This window comes from Cydia fagiglandana, chromosome 12 (genome assembly GCF_963556715.1).
Source record: "Cydia fagiglandana chromosome 12, ilCydFagi1.1, whole genome shotgun sequence".
NCBI classification, from domain to species: Eukaryota; Metazoa; Arthropoda; class Insecta; order Lepidoptera; family Tortricidae; genus Cydia; species Cydia fagiglandana.
Genome location: NC_085943.1, coordinates 6330406 through 6348657, shown reverse-complemented (window position 1 = coordinate 6348657; position 18252 = coordinate 6330406). Strand labels below are relative to the sequence as shown.

The 18252-nt window shown below is 40.5% G+C and overlaps 1 protein-coding gene across 1 annotated transcript in view; it reads left to right on the top strand.

The window, feature by feature from the left end:
• Positions 1-18252, top strand: part of LOC134669490 (uncharacterized) — a 106842-nt gene that overhangs the window by 80501 nt on the left and 8089 nt on the right. Inside the window, exons 6-11 of the mRNA XM_063527077.1 lie at positions 6520-6677; positions 10449-10552; positions 13643-13840; positions 14946-15072; positions 15939-16105; positions 17858-17986. Coding sequence (XP_063383147.1) covers positions 6520-6677; positions 10449-10552; positions 13643-13840; positions 14946-15072; positions 15939-16105; positions 17858-17986 — 883 coding nt within the window. The remainder of the gene's footprint in view (positions 1-6519; positions 6678-10448; positions 10553-13642; positions 13841-14945; positions 15073-15938; positions 16106-17857; positions 17987-18252) is intronic.

The window sequence follows — 18252 nt, the reverse complement described above, 5'->3', positions numbered from 1 at the left end:
ATTCCGGATTGGTTAGATGGGTGTGTGCCTTTGCTTCCCAACTTGTTATAAAATGACAATATGATGGGCGAATGTCTGAAATGTCACAGTAATTAAGAATCATTTTGCTTTTCTTCGTAAGCATGTTGAAAAACATTGTGTGTATAACATTATTTGCATATTTATACAGTGATTACCCATTTTATGAAACGTCCACTAAACTAGCATAGGTCCGACGCTGGCAGTGGCCACGGGCGTACTGGCACGGGGAATGAGCGCAAGGTATTGCCGCGTAGGGTGTAATTTAGTAGGCAAAAGTTGAATTCATAAAATTATGAATGAAAAGATTAACGTATCGATAAAAGGACCAGCAATAACGAAGATTTACTTAAAAGCTATCGAATGAGGTAAGTTTCATATCCATTTTCGTCGTAGTACTTCTAAAATATGGATCAAAAGACAGCTTTAAGCATGTTTTCAACTTAAGATTCTATCGAGAAAATAATGAGCCGTTGTGTTTCTGACTAGCAATAACGTAGTTCAAGGACTAAAGTTATACATACTAGAAAATAAAGCATGAAATCCTTGTAAAAGTCTGTAAATATGTTTACAAAAAAGCGCATTTTACTACACACCGCGCCTTAACCAAAAACTAAAGATAGTTAAATTACAAAGTGGTATTGGCGCAGAATGTGATCGTATTTATTTCCAAATAGCGTTTGTAACTTTGTAGTAGTAATAGAATAGCTTTTAATATTTTCAGAATAGGTCATCAAAGCCAGTTATTTAAAAAGACAAGTTCGGAGAGCTAGTTTTTAGTACATAGATAAATTACTGGCAAAACAGTTACAAGGTTACCCGTGTAGTCTAACTGGTTTTATAAATTGTCTTTGATTTAGTGACGTATTACCAAACATGAGCAGAAAATTTTACGAAGTTGTGAACACCGATGTTTTTGAGTTGACCGCTTTCTGAGTAATGTCTCTTCTGACACCTTTTCATGGAATATTTTGGTAGAAGTCGCAGTAAATTGATAGCGTTTCCGGTTATCTGATAAAAGAACAGTATTTCGCTAAATAAACGAAAACGCCATACATGCTTACATGAGAAATATGTGTACAAAACGGCGGTCAAAACGATCGAATACTGACCCTCCTGACATCTGGATGTTATCAATTCTCAAGTCAACATGGACTGCCGATGCCGGGTCTTTGATTGGAACGTACTTGTTTGATTGTACGTCACCTATCAACTGCCCACGTTCAGTCCACAATTAGTCAAAATATGACGCCACGTTCCGATATGTCGTTGTTGGTCATCAAATGTTTTAGAACTGAATAAAATGTTGATCTGAACCCATTGCCTTTTTGATATAGGATTGAATATGCGTCACGATATTCTGTTGCTGAAAGAAATAAATGTGAAACCAGTATCTTTTTTATATTTTAATTAATATACAAAACTAGGTCTTAAAAGTGGTATCTAATTTGCGTATGCAAGAGTTTGGTAATTATGCCAGCGCTTTCGCTAAAGTTTTCATAATCGCTTGGCGACATAAATTGATTGCATTTATGTTTTAGCCACATTTTTAATATTCCGTCTATTCCAGAATCTAATATTACTAAAAGAGTGTTATTTATTAATTGTATATAATTTTACGCTGTCTTGCATTGGCGGTACCGTTCGTTTGTACGTCGATTTTGCACCGTATTTCATCGTAATAAGACGAAATAATACATTTACAACTTCGTATATGGAAATGCCTTACGATTGCTACAGTATCCACATCATCATATTTTTATCACGACAGCATGATCATTTCAATTTGCAACATTATCTGCGTGCAGTTTCACCACTATGTCGGTGCGATAGAGTCTATTATCGTTTCCAGTGACAATTATCAATGTCCACATGATTTTGATTAAAAGTGTATGAATGGAAAGTGATCTAAATAATCAGGCGGAATATGGTGCGGTTAGCGGTTTTAGTTGTGTGTTCGGATTTCTCTAAGAGACCTCTCTCCGGTAACATTCATGTATTAGAGTCATTATTTCTGTTATAATGACTGCATCAGTTATCTTTGAGTTTTCGCTTGCATTCAGCCATTCTATCCGATTTTATCTCCGTGTTCGAACCGCGTTATTCAGCAAGCTTATTTTTAGGGTTCCGTACCCAAAGGGTAAAACGGGACCCTATTACTAAGACTTCGCTGTCCGTCCGTCCGTCCGTCCGTCCGTCCGTCTGTCACCAGGCTATATCTCACGAACCGTGATAGCTAGACAGTTGAAATTTTCACAGATGATGTATTTCTGTTGCCGCTATAACAACAAATACTAAAAACAGAATAAAATAAAGATTTAAATGGGGCTCCCATACAACAAACGTGATTTTTGACCAAAGTTAAGCAACGTCGGGAGGGGTCAGTACTTGGATGGGTGACCGTTTTTTTTTTCCCTTTTTTTTTTTGCTTTATGGTACGGAACCCTTCGTGCGCGAGTCAGACTCGCACTTGCCCGGTTTTTTAATATTAATACCTACTCCTGATATAGTATCTTAATCTTCACACCTGCAAATCAGTGTACTCATACATTTTAGTAATGGTGGATAAATATACCTATGTTAATTACTAATGTTAACTTAAGTTAGTTAAATATTCTAACGATAATTTAACAGGCACTCTCTCCAGAGTATACTGACAATTCTGCAATTTATAAAATTTGTTAACATTGTTCAATCCATTTAAAAATTGATTTAAAAGTGACCAGTGAAATGATATTGTACCATGAGAAAATCGTAACGAGAGTAATTAATGAAAATTAATTAATTACAATTAGACCATAATGGTGGATAACGCGTCATTCGAGTGCTCAGAGGAATCCAGCGGGGAAGGGAGTTTTCATCAAAACGGGTAAGAAATGACTGGAAAATGTTTTTTTGATACAGTTGCTCAAAAAGTGCTACTTTACGTAGCTGTTTAGCGTGCGGAAAGTTGGTTATCTCGAACTAGTGCTTTTTACTTTTCCAATTTTTTTAAATTTATACTTGTTCCAATTCACGACTACTTATTGATGAGTGTTAATATTAGTTTCCTTTAAACGTCGTAATCAGCATAAAAACCTACCGTTAATGTAAGAATACGAAAAATATTACATATTTCATATTTAATTACTTACCTCTTCGTCATTATAACACGTTTATTTTTTAATATTCAATATTGAAAATTCCGTTCTTAATAAGTTGACTGAATGGAACGGAATAGCTGTCAAACGCCCATAGATATAATATACTTAAAGACGACGTCTAACCGAGCTATCACTGTTACCACTTTTGTTTAGTGTACGATTAACAATGTTATTCTTATTTTTTCGCAACTGTATTAAAAGACGTCGTTCGATACACGTGCGAAAATGTCATTCTTCACTCGTCCATATCCACGTCGTCGATATCTTGCCACTCGCCTGCGGCTCGTGGCAAGATATCTCGGTACTCGTGAAGTAATGACATACCTTCCGCACTAGCATCGAAATGTACTATTTTGTGTTGTATACTACTTTATACCATTTACTACTATTCGGTTGGTTTGGCCATAGCGACAAAAACAAGAAACAGCTATTGACGACAAGACAAAATTGATCATACCAATACCTACTCTAAAACTCTTTAATGGGTTATAATCCTAATTGATAAGATTAAAATTAAAGGAAAATGTCTGTAAAATAGAGACACGAAGAAACGTTAAGTAACGGATTCCGATTTCCGATATAGGACACCAGAATATGCGCATGTATCAACAGTAGAGTTCCAAAACCCCGTTGCGGACCTATTTACCTTCAACCCCATTCAAAATTCCCAGTTCGTCCCAAAATGCTAACGTTTGCTTTAAAATTCAACAACTTACGTAGTAACCCACGTCATTCAATGTTTTATGCATTTAGACATCCAGGCTCCTATTTTCATAAAGATAAGATGTGTTTTTGCTCGCTGTTGAACAGGGACATTTGTGAATATTGCATAAAACCTAATGCGACCCGGGTTTTCGGTCAGTGCGTTATCGTAAGTTTCCAGTTCGTTTCGTGTCGCATTTGAGTGGGAAATGGGGGTTTTTCTATTTAGAAGGTGAGTTTTTCCTAAATTTCTAGTAATCCCACACCAAACCCAGTTTACAAGTAAAAATATTTACGTCTTCTCTGGCCAGGAAAAGGAATTCTTCTTAAATGGTTGCTTTCGGCACATAGCGACGTATTTCTATACGGTTTGTTTCCTTTCTCGATCTGATGTAAATTTTACAACTGATTCGCAATAAATTCTCAACAATGGATGCAATTCTGTACAAATGCGACACACTGTTTCCTCGCATGACCGATAGCGGTCAACAAACCAGCGCGGAACCTACCAATTTGTTTGTGTTGGCATGATAAGGTGCTTTCATAACAAGCAATCGATCATTGTGTCAGTGTGGCACGGAAACCGTCTTGTTTGCAAGTGTGATCATAAACGTAAACAAGGCGTTTAGTCCATTATAAGCTAAGTTAAGATGACGTTTGGATGTCAACTGCAGCTTCATTACTTGCATCCTTGTCGCCACCGCTATATTTGTCAATTCCCTTGATAAAATCAGTGAAGGCATGAACGTCAATATTAAACCCACACAACAAAACGTTGAACATCAATATTCCTCCTTTTTTTGGTTTGACTTACTCGGTCATAATTTTCATTCCCTGCGGTCAGCCCCAGCCCAATAACATTTATTACTCTTGATCTAGATGCCGACTTTAGTGTACTAGGTCACCCTATTCAGTGTAATATAGTAGTCTTAACTGGAATCTTGAAAGAACTGTTCCGATACGTTTGTTTTACTGCCAGCCCAGTTTCGCACGAGTTAGGTCTTTACCTTGTTTATTGTAGAGGTGACTTTTTTACCTTAAGGGCTGACTAAGACGGCGCGCGAACTCGCATGCGATTTTAATTACATACATTGCGGACTGTTGGTTACGTCCAATTCAACCGACCGATCAAAAACCGCAATGTAATGAGTTTCTCGCATCGTCTAATTGAGCCCTAACTTCTTCATGATCTCGTTTCGTCTCGTCGTCTTCATGATCGTAAACATACAGAAAAATAAATAACAGCCAGTTAAGGCCTCTAAGTTATTTTTGGGTAGAGTACAGATGTAGTGCATAATTGTTTTCCATCGTATTTTCTCCGAAATTTGATATTTGTCATGCTACTTCAGTCAACCTCAGTACTTTTTGTACCGAGACTGACTGAAATAGCAGACACGTTCGTATGGAAAATAGTTATGCACTAAATCTGTACATTTATTAGAGTTTACATTCGAAGTATAAAAATAGGTATGTCTGTTTTCAAATTATGGGTTGGGTATTATGGTTCCATGTATGGGGTAATTTACTTACTTAGTCCCTTGTCGTTTGTTTATTTTCTTTGAGGGATATTCTAAGTGTATAGGAAAAATATGGTCTTACCTTATTACTTACTTATGTGTACCTTTAACCCGCTACACACTTGAAGGAAAAAACGCATATTTAGCCAAATATACAATTATATTCGGTTAAACGTGAATAGGTATGTTTGTTTCCAAAACATGACGATTAGAAATACAAATCCACTTGAGGTAATTTCATCCTGAAGATGATTTTATTATCAGTTGGTAGGTATATATTTTAAAGGTAGCCTAGTTTATTACCGGAAAATCGGTTGCTAACTTATCACTAGTAGTTTACATACCTACCAGATAAACTACAAGGTAATCCCACGGCTAATCAATCTATTGGCTCTTCCACTATAGAATTTTTACATTTTCGCTGCTCGCGACGAACCTAATCAACGTTAAAATGCCAGTGAAAAGTCAAAATTTTAACTGTAACAAATAAAAGTTGCATTTAATCTGCATAAATAAAGTTCTTATAAGTACCTAAATAACTTAAATTCCTGTAGATAATTACAGTCTCGACTGACCTACAATGTATTTTCGAGACTACGAATACCTACTGAGGCCTTATTTACTCGGAGAACAATCAAAGAAGTAATACTGGTTATTTCAATTCAATCAGACTTCACGGGGCCATGGGCGAGGTGATTGCAAAGGTCGGCGCGACAAATTAATACCTCGATAAGATTGCCGTTGGCACTGCGTTAACGTTCAGTTTTTATTTACTGTTTATGTTTGTGGCCTGGATACGTTAAATCGGGCACGCAATGTACTGACTCTGATATAAAATCATTCTTGTTATTATAGTTTATGTCCGTAGAACGTTTCCTAACCATAGGTATCCTGTTTTCCAATAGAATTTTGTGATGTAACTTGAAACTGCCAACTGTTTTTCGCTCAGAACAAAATTTTCGGAAGGCGCAGCGAGTTCCAAAGTGAAATCATTGACGGTAGACATACTGCTCAGATCGATTTTTCGAGTACGAGAGACAAAAAATGATGTTATTCTAGGTTTCTATTATTTTTAGTGGATAAGACTGCCAACTGGCATATTTATTATGAAACTAATCCAATATATTTGTTGTCCCCAGACATGTAGTGAAGCCACTGTCAGGCTCGGCGCCATCCGTGCGCGAGCCGGCCGACGCCGTGGAGGCCGAGGGCGGCAGCAAGCAGCCCAGCAAGTCGCGCCAGAAGAAGTTCCAGCGGCACTTCCCGCAGGTCGGGCCCGAGGAGCGAGTGCTCAACTGTGAGTATATCGTCGTCTCTGTCTGTCTGTATACGTGTGACTAGAGCTATCAGCCGTGGAGGCCGAGGGCGGCAGCAAGCAGCCCAGCAAGTCGCGCCAGAAGAAGTTCCAGCGGCACTTCCCGCAGGTCGGGCCCGAGGAGCGAGTGCTCAACTGTGAGTATATCGTCGTCTCTGTCTGTCTGTATACGCGAGACTAGAGCTGTAGGGCGTGGAGGCCGAGGGCGGCAGCAAGCAGCCCAGCAAGTCGCGCCAGAAGAAGTTCCAGCGACACTTCCCGCAGGTCGGGCCCGAGGAGCGAGTGCTCAACTGTGAGTATACCGTCGTCTCTGTCTGTCTGTATACGTGTGACTAGAGCTGTCAGCCGTGGAGGCCGAGGGCGGCAGCAAGCAGCCCAGCAAGTCAACTTTTAGAGCTCCGCACTAAACTGTTCGCGGAGCTCTTATGGGATCACTTCGGTCTTGGTAATCGGTTTTTTAAGTTATGGCGTGTCATACTCGTATCTATTTCTAACGAACGAGTATTCTATCAATTCTTGTTTGTCAGAGCCATGGGTCATTAATTAGGCCCGCAGGCGTTATAATTGGCTGTCGAGAGCAGATTTATGCAAACGGCTCCTATTGTTATTCAATACCACATTCTATTGAACCGTCGGTATTCCACTGAATGAAGCTACGTTCAAATACTTAATATAATACATTATATTCCATACAAACAATTAAATAAAGATGAAGGCGGCGATGATAGCTTGCAGCTTTAAAGCTAAAATGCTTCCTGAATAGTGAATAGAGCAGAAATTAATAATCTAATATCAATTCAATAGTAGCTTTGGCTTTTAACACACAATCTTAACGATATACATAGTAACATGTCGTAAGGCTGTTAGCCTTGGAATTCGCTTAATGGCACGCCGGGTTGAATAATTTCCAGTGTCTTTAAAAAAAATGGGATGATGATTAAAATGTAAGTAAGTATTAATTGTAAGTAAGTATTATTTATTAAATATGTAAGTTCACACGCTATATACTTTACACAGTTTCTACCTGTGGAAACTTGTAATTGGTTTACTGTTTCTATGTTATTACCTAACTTGTTACTCAAGCTGTAAGTTTTCCTAATAAATAAATAAAAAAATATATGTCCAATTGTCCAGGGACTTGGGGATAAACGTACAGTTCGTGAGTTATTTACAAATGAACTTAATTATAAACGACGTAGACGTGAGAAAAATCGTTTTCGTTTCGTTTTCTTTTGTTTCTTGCTAATAACTAACAAGAAAACAAATATAAGTTTTAGTAGGTAAGTAGTTCAAGTGTTTGAAAGTACGGCTTTCAAACCTTAACGAAATAATAATCTGACGGGACCACGCCAAGAGTGCGTCGTAAGCAGGAAAGCTTATTAATCGTGAAAATCGGCTAGTCTGTGGCCATGAGTAAGCCCATTCATAATTAAAAAAAAAAATGTTTGTAAACAAGTTGCAGCGGGCCTACTGTGAACCACGTTCGACGTGTTGCCTCTCTGTCATACCTACGTACGAATTTACAAGTGCGACAGAGAGGCAACACGTCGAACGTGGTTCGCGGTAGGCCCCCAGGGCGAACTGTGTATAATATTGCATTTTGCTTCCTGCCTTGTAACACAATCTTTATTAGGCTGTAAATTTACTTAAATTAAATATGAACTGGTAGGAGCACAGAATAAATAATAGTACTAAGTACAGAAGACTCCCTCTCTAACAAAACGCGTCTGTTACGATCAGCACAGATATGGCCGCTATAGGTGGCGACAGCGCCACGCGCGGCTTATGGCAAACCCCAAAATTGGGGCCGAACGGATGTACTTTTAGCTACCTGTAGCAAGGCGACGAAATCGCGGAGTGAGACACGCCTGGTAGGAGTAGTAATTTATCTGCGTTATTTTCCGCTTTTTGAATAACTAACAATTGTGCCGTAATCATAATTAATTAAATAGCGACTGCGTGTTTTAACTCATGTGAATGACGCAGCCACAAATGCGGATATGGAACTCATAAAACGAGAAATATTTACCTAGTTTCAAGGACCGATTGATATTTTTCTCAACAAACTTATCGGTACACATCGGTAACTCGTGGCATTTAGGTAGCACTTAAAAGATTAGTTTAACTAATTCCTTTTTTTAGTGGTTTCTTTTTCTCGACTCTTATAGGAATTAGTGTTGTTTATTAATTTTTCACTTTGTTTAATATTATTAACTAAGTAACCCAAATAATAATTAAGATTAATCTTTTAAGTGCTACCTAAATGCCACGAGTTACCGATGTGTACTTATCGGTATTATTTTTTGGTTAAATTTATATTGCACGTTTCCGAATTTTGGAAATGAAGAACTCATGAACCAAATGTAAAGTCCTTGTTTGTTGAGTGATGTGAATGAATACTGTCTGTACAGTCACCTGCAATAATATGTTACTATTCGAAGGCCGCAAAAATATGTGACCCGCTCTTATGGCTCTCCTAATAAGATCGTGTCAGATATTTTTGCGGCCTTCGTTGTGTAATATATTATTGCAGGTGACTGTACTAATTGGACTTTATAATTATTGATTTTCTTTTACCGTTAATACGGACCTTACGGGAAATGAAAATGAGGCTACTTTTACAAAAGACAAAGTAAAAGACAAAATTGACAACATTTTCGTTGTTAGCAATATTTTATCTCGTCAATATTACCATCAATACATTCCATGTGATTTCTAAAGCAACCTAGTTAGGAAATTAGGATCACAACGCAACTTAATTAGTGGTAATGTTAATATAGCTGTGGCCTTCAAGGTGAAGGTATTTCACTGCTGTGGCTGCTCCAAATATAAATTAAGTTAAAGAAGTTAGGCGTAATAAAACTTTGCCATAAAGTTATCAGGACTATTGGTTTCCTGAAAGTATATACATACATACAGTATAGTACTGTATACAGTGTAGTAGTAGTACATCATAGTAGGTAGGTAGTTAAAGTTTCTGTTTACCCTTTAAAAAAACCGGTCAAGTGCGAGTCGGACTCGCGCACGAAGAGTTCCGCCCCATTACGCAAAAAACGGCATAAAAATCACGTACATATATTGTATGGGAGCCCCACTTATATATTTATCATATGTATTCTGTTTTTAGTATTTGATGTTACAGCGGCAACAGAAATACGTCATAATATGTGAAAATTTCAATCGCCTAGCTATCACGGTTCATGAGATACAGCCTGACAGACAGACGGATAGACAGACAGATGGACAGCGGAGTCTTAGTAATTGTGTAAGGAACCCTAAAAACCGTGACGCATGGGAAGTATACAAAATACACAAAGCCGGTCGGTCTGGCCTAGTGGGTCGTGACCCTGCCTATGAAGCCGATGGTCCCGGGTTCGAATCCTGATAAGGGCATTTATATGTATGAAGATACAGATATTTGTTCCTGAGTCATGGTTGGTTTCTATGTATTTCAGTATTTATATATTATATATATCGTTTGTTACCTACAACTGTTGTAGGTAACAACGATATATAAACACAAGCCTTCTTGAGCTTACCGTGGGGGTTTAGTCAAGTTGTGTAAAAATGTCCTATAATTTAATATTATTTTTTAATTTTACAGAAAATATTTAGTACCTTAATCTAATGTTTCGCCAAACTGTGAGACAGTTTGTTGGCGATTGAGACAGTTTGTTGGCGATTGAGACAGTTTGTTGGCGATGGCGATTTATTTAAGTATGTGAACTGAATATGTTTGTTGTTTGATTTCAGACTACTCATGCGCTCTGGTGGGGGACCTCTTGCTGCAGGGGCACCTCTACATCACCAAGAACTACTTCGCCTTCTACTCCAACGTGTTCGGATATGTCACCAAGGTTGGTGCGATATTTGTATTGCTTTCGATTAGTCGCCATTCCTAATTATGGCTTAGATTGGGACTAGGTAGATCTGTGTAGTCTGTTTATGCTAAGTGGTTAGTCTGTATCTATAGGTATTTAAATAAAATTAGACAGACAATTTTTAAATTTTCGGGTGGTTATAAAATTTATTGTGTTTCTATTGGTTCACCAACCAAATACAAAAACCGCCTGGTTCTGTCATTGAACGACCTGGGCCCTATTTCACCAACGTGACAAATGTCGCATTTGTCGACATCACTGTTACTGACGTCACAGGCCTCCATAGGCTACGGTAACCGCTTACCATCAGACGGGCGGTGTGGTTGTTTGCCACCAACATGTTAATTAAAAAAAACTCCACTATATCGCCAGTAAATAAGTATTTATTTTGCGAAGCTAATGACAATTGTCACAAGAAATTGTCACGAAATTCCGACACAGAACTCATTTGCTGTCAAGAATTACCTTAAGTTCTTTGAAATCTTGTGACAATTGTCATCATTATCATCATAAACATCACAAGAGAAATACCTGTTTATTGCCGATATAATAAAGTTTTTTTAAATAATACAATGATGGTGACAAACAGGAATACGGCCCGCCCGATGGTAAGCGATAACCGTAGCCCATGGATGCCTGTGACGTCAGCAACAATGAGACTTGTCGAATTGTCGCACCTGTCACGTTAGTGAAATAGGGGCCTGACTTTAACCTACATTATTTGATCATGTAATGTATTCATCTACCCTCAACTAATTAAGGAGCCATTTGAGGGTAGATTTTGTTTACTTTTATTTAAATACCTAAAGATACAGAGTATAGTATGGGACAGCCATAGATTGTCATTGCCATTTCTAAGGTCCACTTGCACCATCCCACTAACCCGGGGTTAACCGGTTAAACCTGGCGTTACCATGGTTACCAGTACATTTTCACACTAGGTTAACGGTTTAACCGCTTAATCCCGGGTTAGTGGAATGGTGCAAGTGGGCCTAGACGTACATTAGACTGAACACTTACGCTGTGCAATAATGACCTTTGCAAATCCACTCGTGTCACAAAATGCAAGTAGCCTTTGGCTTCGGTTGCTGTTAAACCAAACATGGTATCATCCAATGATGATTTAGAATATTTAGCTAATTGTTTTAGTTGCCAAAAAAAACACCACTGAGAAATGAAATGATGTCAAATGAAAAATTTCCTGTGTATTTGATTACCTACGTATTGGAATTGAACATTAAAAGTAACTTAACAATACAATACAATACAAATAATACAGGAAGAAGAGGTTAAACAACAGGCGGTCTTATCGCTAAAAAGCGATCTCTTCCAGACAACCTTTAGGTAGCGGAAATAAATAAATTTATGTCATATCAGTAGGTGTTAACCTAAGTAAATGAAATTATCTTTGCTTTCGGAAGTAGCTTCAAGCATGCGATGACCTTTAAATTATTTGCTGCGCCTTCATTGATATACAGATTATTACATATGTTACATGTTTACGTGTGCCTAATGTATAATAAAGAAAAATTTCCGACCCTCAAGGCCGACAATCCTCGCGTAAATACCTACCTGTTATCGTAAACTAGTAACACTTCCGGAACTGGTTTGCAGGAATTTTAATTAAAAACTTAGAGCGACATCGTAGATTAGTGATTCAACATTTTTTAGATAAGTTTCACTACGTTGCGAAACATTTTAATAGTTCCGGTGTAAAAAATTGACACTATTAAGACATTGACCACACGAGTCTTGTGTATTGTGGCAACGAATATTTCCTACAAGCCATAGAAATACAATCTTTCTTAAGATTAGTTAGGAGAAATAAAAATATTAAGTAATCAGCTACGAGTAAAACCCAAAATTCATATATATTCTGTATAATTTTTTTCACTTTCTTACAGTATCATTCATAATTTTTCCAAACGGCGAATGGTGCCAAATTTCATCCAAATCTCAGCAATTTTTGTTTCGTTTAGAGTCTGTGCGGAAAAAGAAGAGTCCTGGAATGTATTGGGCCCAATATATTTTATTGTTTATGTTGTTTTTAATATTAGTAGGATTAAGTTTGCCACGTGATTCGTATCCGTATGCCACCCAGTGATCAAATATGAACTCGGGCAAGTCTAGCTTAGCAATTTGATCTAAAGCCGCGTAAGTGCATCGCCGCATAAAAACGTGTCGACACAGCTCGGCCTAAATTAGGTCAGAGTTGAGCCGAATAAGCCGATTTTAGGCACGTGTTGCCGGATGTGAAGTTTTATGGTAAATTCAATTAGGTCAGTATAAATATATGCTTATTAGGTAACGATTATTGCATTAGCCATTTAAAAGTTGTTGTTATTCTAGAGATTAATATTAAATTATTGCTTATCGAGCTAATAATTTGCTAAATAACAAGTTAAACTATTGTAAAATGTAACTACATACTTACACAATTTTTCGGCTATTGCTGCAAAGCTGCTGTCAACCATTTTTCAGTGCAAAAAATATTCCGTTTCTTAAATTCGAATCATATGAAGAATAATACAAAACGGTTACTAACCTAACCGACAACAGTTTAAGAATCTTCGTTCAAGATACCTTCAAGGGTCATACGGAGATTTGATTTGATTAGTATTTGTCTTCGATTCCTGAAAGATTATTGGTAAATAAATAAATAAATACATCTTTATTTCAGACCCAGAAGTCCATAAATGGTTAGTTACATTAACTTAAAAGCTATGTTAGTTACCTATACTATGTTTAATTAATTTTTACAATACTAGGCCCAGTACCTACTTGGCACAGGTCAAAGTAGACCGGACCTGCTCCATCCAATGCCACATTATGGGGCAGCTAAATCTGTCCGCAATCACCTTCAGAATGCTGTTTCGACTTTCCCTTACGAAATGCTTACTACACCTGGCGGTCTAGCACAAGTTACGTTCACGCGCGCGAGTTTTTACTTGAAGTCGCGCTAGATGTATGTGGAGAACGCAACTAATGCTGCATAACTTGGAAGTTCTGCTTCAAAAAGTGAGTTAATCCATCATTTTACAATTTACATTTTCTTTTTCTTTCCAGCTCCTAATACCAACGACGTCAGTCCTCCGCATCACCAAGGAAAAGGTGGCGCGCATCATCCCCAACGCGGTGGGCGTGTGCACTCGCGACGAGCGGCACGTGTTCGGGTCCCTGCTGTCGCGGGACTCCACCTACAAGCTGATGACCCACGTGTGGAAGGCGGCGAGAGTGCCCGAGCGAGCGGCGCCCACTCCACAGGTATGTGGCATCACACACACACACACACACAGGCACACACAGAAGGTGGCTCGCATCATCCCCAACGCGGTGGGCGTGTGCACTCGCGACGAGCGGCACGTGTTCGGGTCCCTGCTGTCGCGGGACTCCACCTACAAGCTGATGACCCACGTGTGGAAGGCGGCGAGAGTGCCCGAGCGAGCGGCGCCCACTCCACAGGTATGTGGCATCACACACACACACACACACACAGGCACACACAGAAGGTGGCTCGCATCATCCCCAACGCGGTGGGCGTGTGCACTCGCGACGAGCGGCACGTGTTCGGGTCCCTGCTGTCGCGGGACTCCACCTACAAGCTGATGACCCACGTGTGGAAGGCGGCGAGAGTGCCCGAGCGAGAGGCGCCCACTCCACAGGTATGTGGCATCACACACACACACACACACAGGCACACACAGAAGGTGGCGCGCATCATCCCCAACGCGGTGGGCGTGTGCACTCGCGACGAGCGGCACGTGTTCGGGTCCCTGCTGTCGCGGGACTCCACCTACAAGCTGATGACCCACGTGTGGAAGGCGGCGAGAGTGCCCGAGCGAGAGGCGCCCACTCCACAGGTATGTGGCATCACACACACACACACACACAGGCACACACAGAAGGTGGCGCGCATCATCCCCAACGCGGTGGGCGTGTGCACTCGCGACGAGCGGCACGTGTTCGGGTCCCTGCTGTCGCGGGACTCCACCTACAAGCTGATGACCCACGTGTGGAAGGCGGCGAGAGTGCCCGAGCGAGAGGCGCCCACTCCACAGGTATGTGGCATCACACACACACACACACACAGGCACACACAGAAGGTGGCGCGCATCATCCCCAACGCGGTGGGCGTGTGCACTCGCGACGAGCGGCACGTGTTCGGGTCCCTGCTGTCGCGGGACTCCACCTACAAGCTGATGACCCACGTGTGGAAGGCGGCGAGAGTGCCCGAGCGAGCGGCGCCCACTCCACAGGTATACATGCCATATTCATATCAGCAATACTACCGTTGAACAAAATTATCGCCCACGCTTATGTCCCTCCTATGTTTTTCCATTTATTAATGGGTACCCGGTATTCTTTCCAGGATTTACGCGCCTCAGAAGTCGAGCTGGACGTAACGGACTCCCCCGAAGACGACAGTAGCAGCGCCGGCGGCGACCACACCCCCGCTCCCCCCGTCCGGAGAGAGTCGGAAGCCATCATCACCTCAGGTGAGCCGGGAGACAAAAAAAACAACGGGTTGCACTCCGGGAGTGCCGGCAGAAGAGAAAACTCAATGATATAGTAACAATCGAACTTAAACTACATACTCACAGACATACACACGACACATGAGACATTGAGACATAGTAACAGTTTTTCGATCAGGTCACGTGTCCGTCCTAGGAATTTTCAATCTGTCGGTCACTTGACCTGTCGCGAGTTTAACATTTTTTCCCCATCACAAGAAGTGCATCTCACCGCTAAATTAGTTTTCACTTCAAAAATTGTATGGACAGCTTAGGGTGGTATTTTCCACCTTTCCAAAGTGTATTTTTTCTCACATTTTGCAATGAGATAGTGAGACGAAATGACACGACTAAGATATTGGACAGATGGAATACCACCCTTACACTTCTCTGTTGAAAACATATATTTTCTGAACCGGTATCGACTTCGGTCATCTCTAAGTTTTAACCTTTTGAATGCCAAACGGCGCATCCATTTGCCGTGCTACTGACGCTGCGGGGGTAAAATTTAGTTTAATGAATAAATAAATAATGCCAACCTAAACGTGGGGTGTTTTTCAGTATTTATTTATGATGCGGTTTTTGATGAAAATCTATTGAGATTTTTATAAAAAACCGATCGACGCCAAATGCCGTCTTTGGCGTCGTTGCCACGATTTTGCATCGACGTCAATTGCCGTCTGTGGCGTTCAGAACGTTAAATGTTATGAATCTCTCTCTCTTCCTAGCTATCCATCCCACATGGTGGCGGGATCAGCTTTCCTGCTTAACCTTCTCCACTTCGCCCTGTCCACGACATCGTCCTCGGATAACTTGCACTCACTCATGTGCTTTGTTTATAATTTGAGCGGGTGCAGCGGTGATCCAGCCGGCGCTGCTGACCGGCGCGCCCCGGTGCCTCCCGCGGCGGGCGGCGCGCTGCGGCCGCCTGCTGCTGCTGCTGCTGGCGCTCGCGCTGGCCTGCTCCGCCGCGCTGCTCGCCTACAGGCTGCACCGCGTCACGCAGGACGAACAGGTAACCCACACAACAGTACACACGAACACACACAGGGCAGGGTCGCCATGTAACCGGTAACACCGGAGGTAGATGTAGCGCACATTATATCGCTACGGTAATGAATTTATGATAAATTTGGCAACTTCGACTTATGTCAATGTCTAATAATTGTCTATTTGTGTGGGTATTTGATATTTGTATGTGGAAGTTGTTTATACAGTACAATCTCGCTAATCAGGCACTATAATGCTGACACAAGAGAGTCAGATCACTTGAAATCTGTATATTATTTTGATGTGTTTATTTAGTACATATTTCGCGGAAATACGTTTAACTAAAATACTAAATTAATATAAAATTCTACTTGTAGATAACTGGAACTTAGCCATTTATAAAGAGGTTGAAGTGACAGTGACATAGTAAATTAGAAGTAGAATGATCATTTGTGTTATCACCCCAATGTTAGTGCCGGGTTACTGGGTATAACGGAGCATCGAAGTGCCGAATTATGGAAATTTCACTGTATTAATAGTACATTATTGTCGAGGCTCGGAAGTAGCTACTTGCAGGCTGAGGACACAAAATAGATAAGTACAGAAGTCAATCACATGTATGTACTTTACTTTTCATACCTACGCTCGGCGGTCGCTCTAGGGTTGCGATTGTTGCGAACTATGACTTATGCACAAAAAACTATCGTGGTAGTGGCACTCGTATCTATCATATCGTATCTCGTATTTAGTTGTTCGATTTATTGTTGAGGATGAAACGGGAAGAATGGAAATATAAATAACATTAATAACTCAAATGGGTATTTTAATTTTAATGTCATTGTCATTGTTATATTACAAATTTGCCACAGAAAATATCTTGCGATGATTCCGAGGTTGGCGAAATACACGATTATTATATTTTTAAGTGTAATAAATTCGCATTCTCATGTACAATGTAATAAATTCGCATACGCATTCTCTCTGAAACCACTGGTAGCTCAAAAAACGACAATTCACCGTTTAATGTTGAATTTAAACAACCGTCCACTGTACAGTTATAATAACTTTTTGTTTTGTTTCTCCATTATTGCACAAAAAAGTTCACAGACGCGTGTCTCAAGCGGATGGCACTCGCGCTCGCACTGGTCCCAACTGGTCCGAGATATCGTGTCCGTGAGCAGTGTCTATGTGTGCGTTGCTCGAGCGCGCTTTGTATGTAGATTGATTTCTGTACCTATCTGTTTTGTGCTGAGGATTCGTTTTAAACGGACGACCTTGGGAGTCCGTTTAATTGAATCCGAAGCCAGCAAGTAGCCTTCCAGCCGAGTCATATATAGTGCTTTTCTCAAAAATGGTGCAAGAAATATAAATATCATAGAAATATTTTACAAAAGCAACGTTCTTACGTATATATTTTCACAGAAAAAAGCTATTGCTGCCTTTTTATTTTTTTTATAACAAAATTGTAGTGTATTTTTCTGCCTAAAATACGCCAACCTATTTGAGACAACTAAATAGTCGCGGTACTAATCATCTGTTTGGCTGTTTAATGGGCCTGTGCCTTCATTTGATATGGCCATTTCAACTTTTAAAAAGTTTGGAACACGACAAATAATGGAATTTGTATGCAACGTTGCAGTCCCAAAATCGAGACTGCAATGTTTTTAACTTTTTAATTTTTGACTGACCATAAACTACGCGCTTCGCGAACTATTTTTTAGACGGCAAAGTCGACTTTGCCGTCCATTTTTGAGAAAAGGTTATCGGTGTGTGGCAGGACCCGCTGGCGGCGCTGTCGGGCTCGCAGCTGTACGGCGAGCTGGTGCGCTGGCGCGCGCGGCTGCACGGCCGCGCCGCCGCCGAGCTGCACGCCTTCCTCACCACCAACCTGCTGCTGCTCACTAAGGTACCGTACCTGTCCCTATACGTACTACGTAGGGTACATACCTCCACCATATCGTCCATATCACTTATAAGCGCCTAGCGACATCTGCCGTAACAGTATACCATAAGACAACTCGTAAACAGCTACCGAAGTTGAAAGTCCTATTGGAAATTTACCAGTAACGATATTACTATAGCATAGCATAGCGTTCCTTAGTGTCAGAGGCCAAGATCCACTTCGGGTCGCTGCGCCACGGCAGTAAAGTATATTACTATAATACAGGGTCA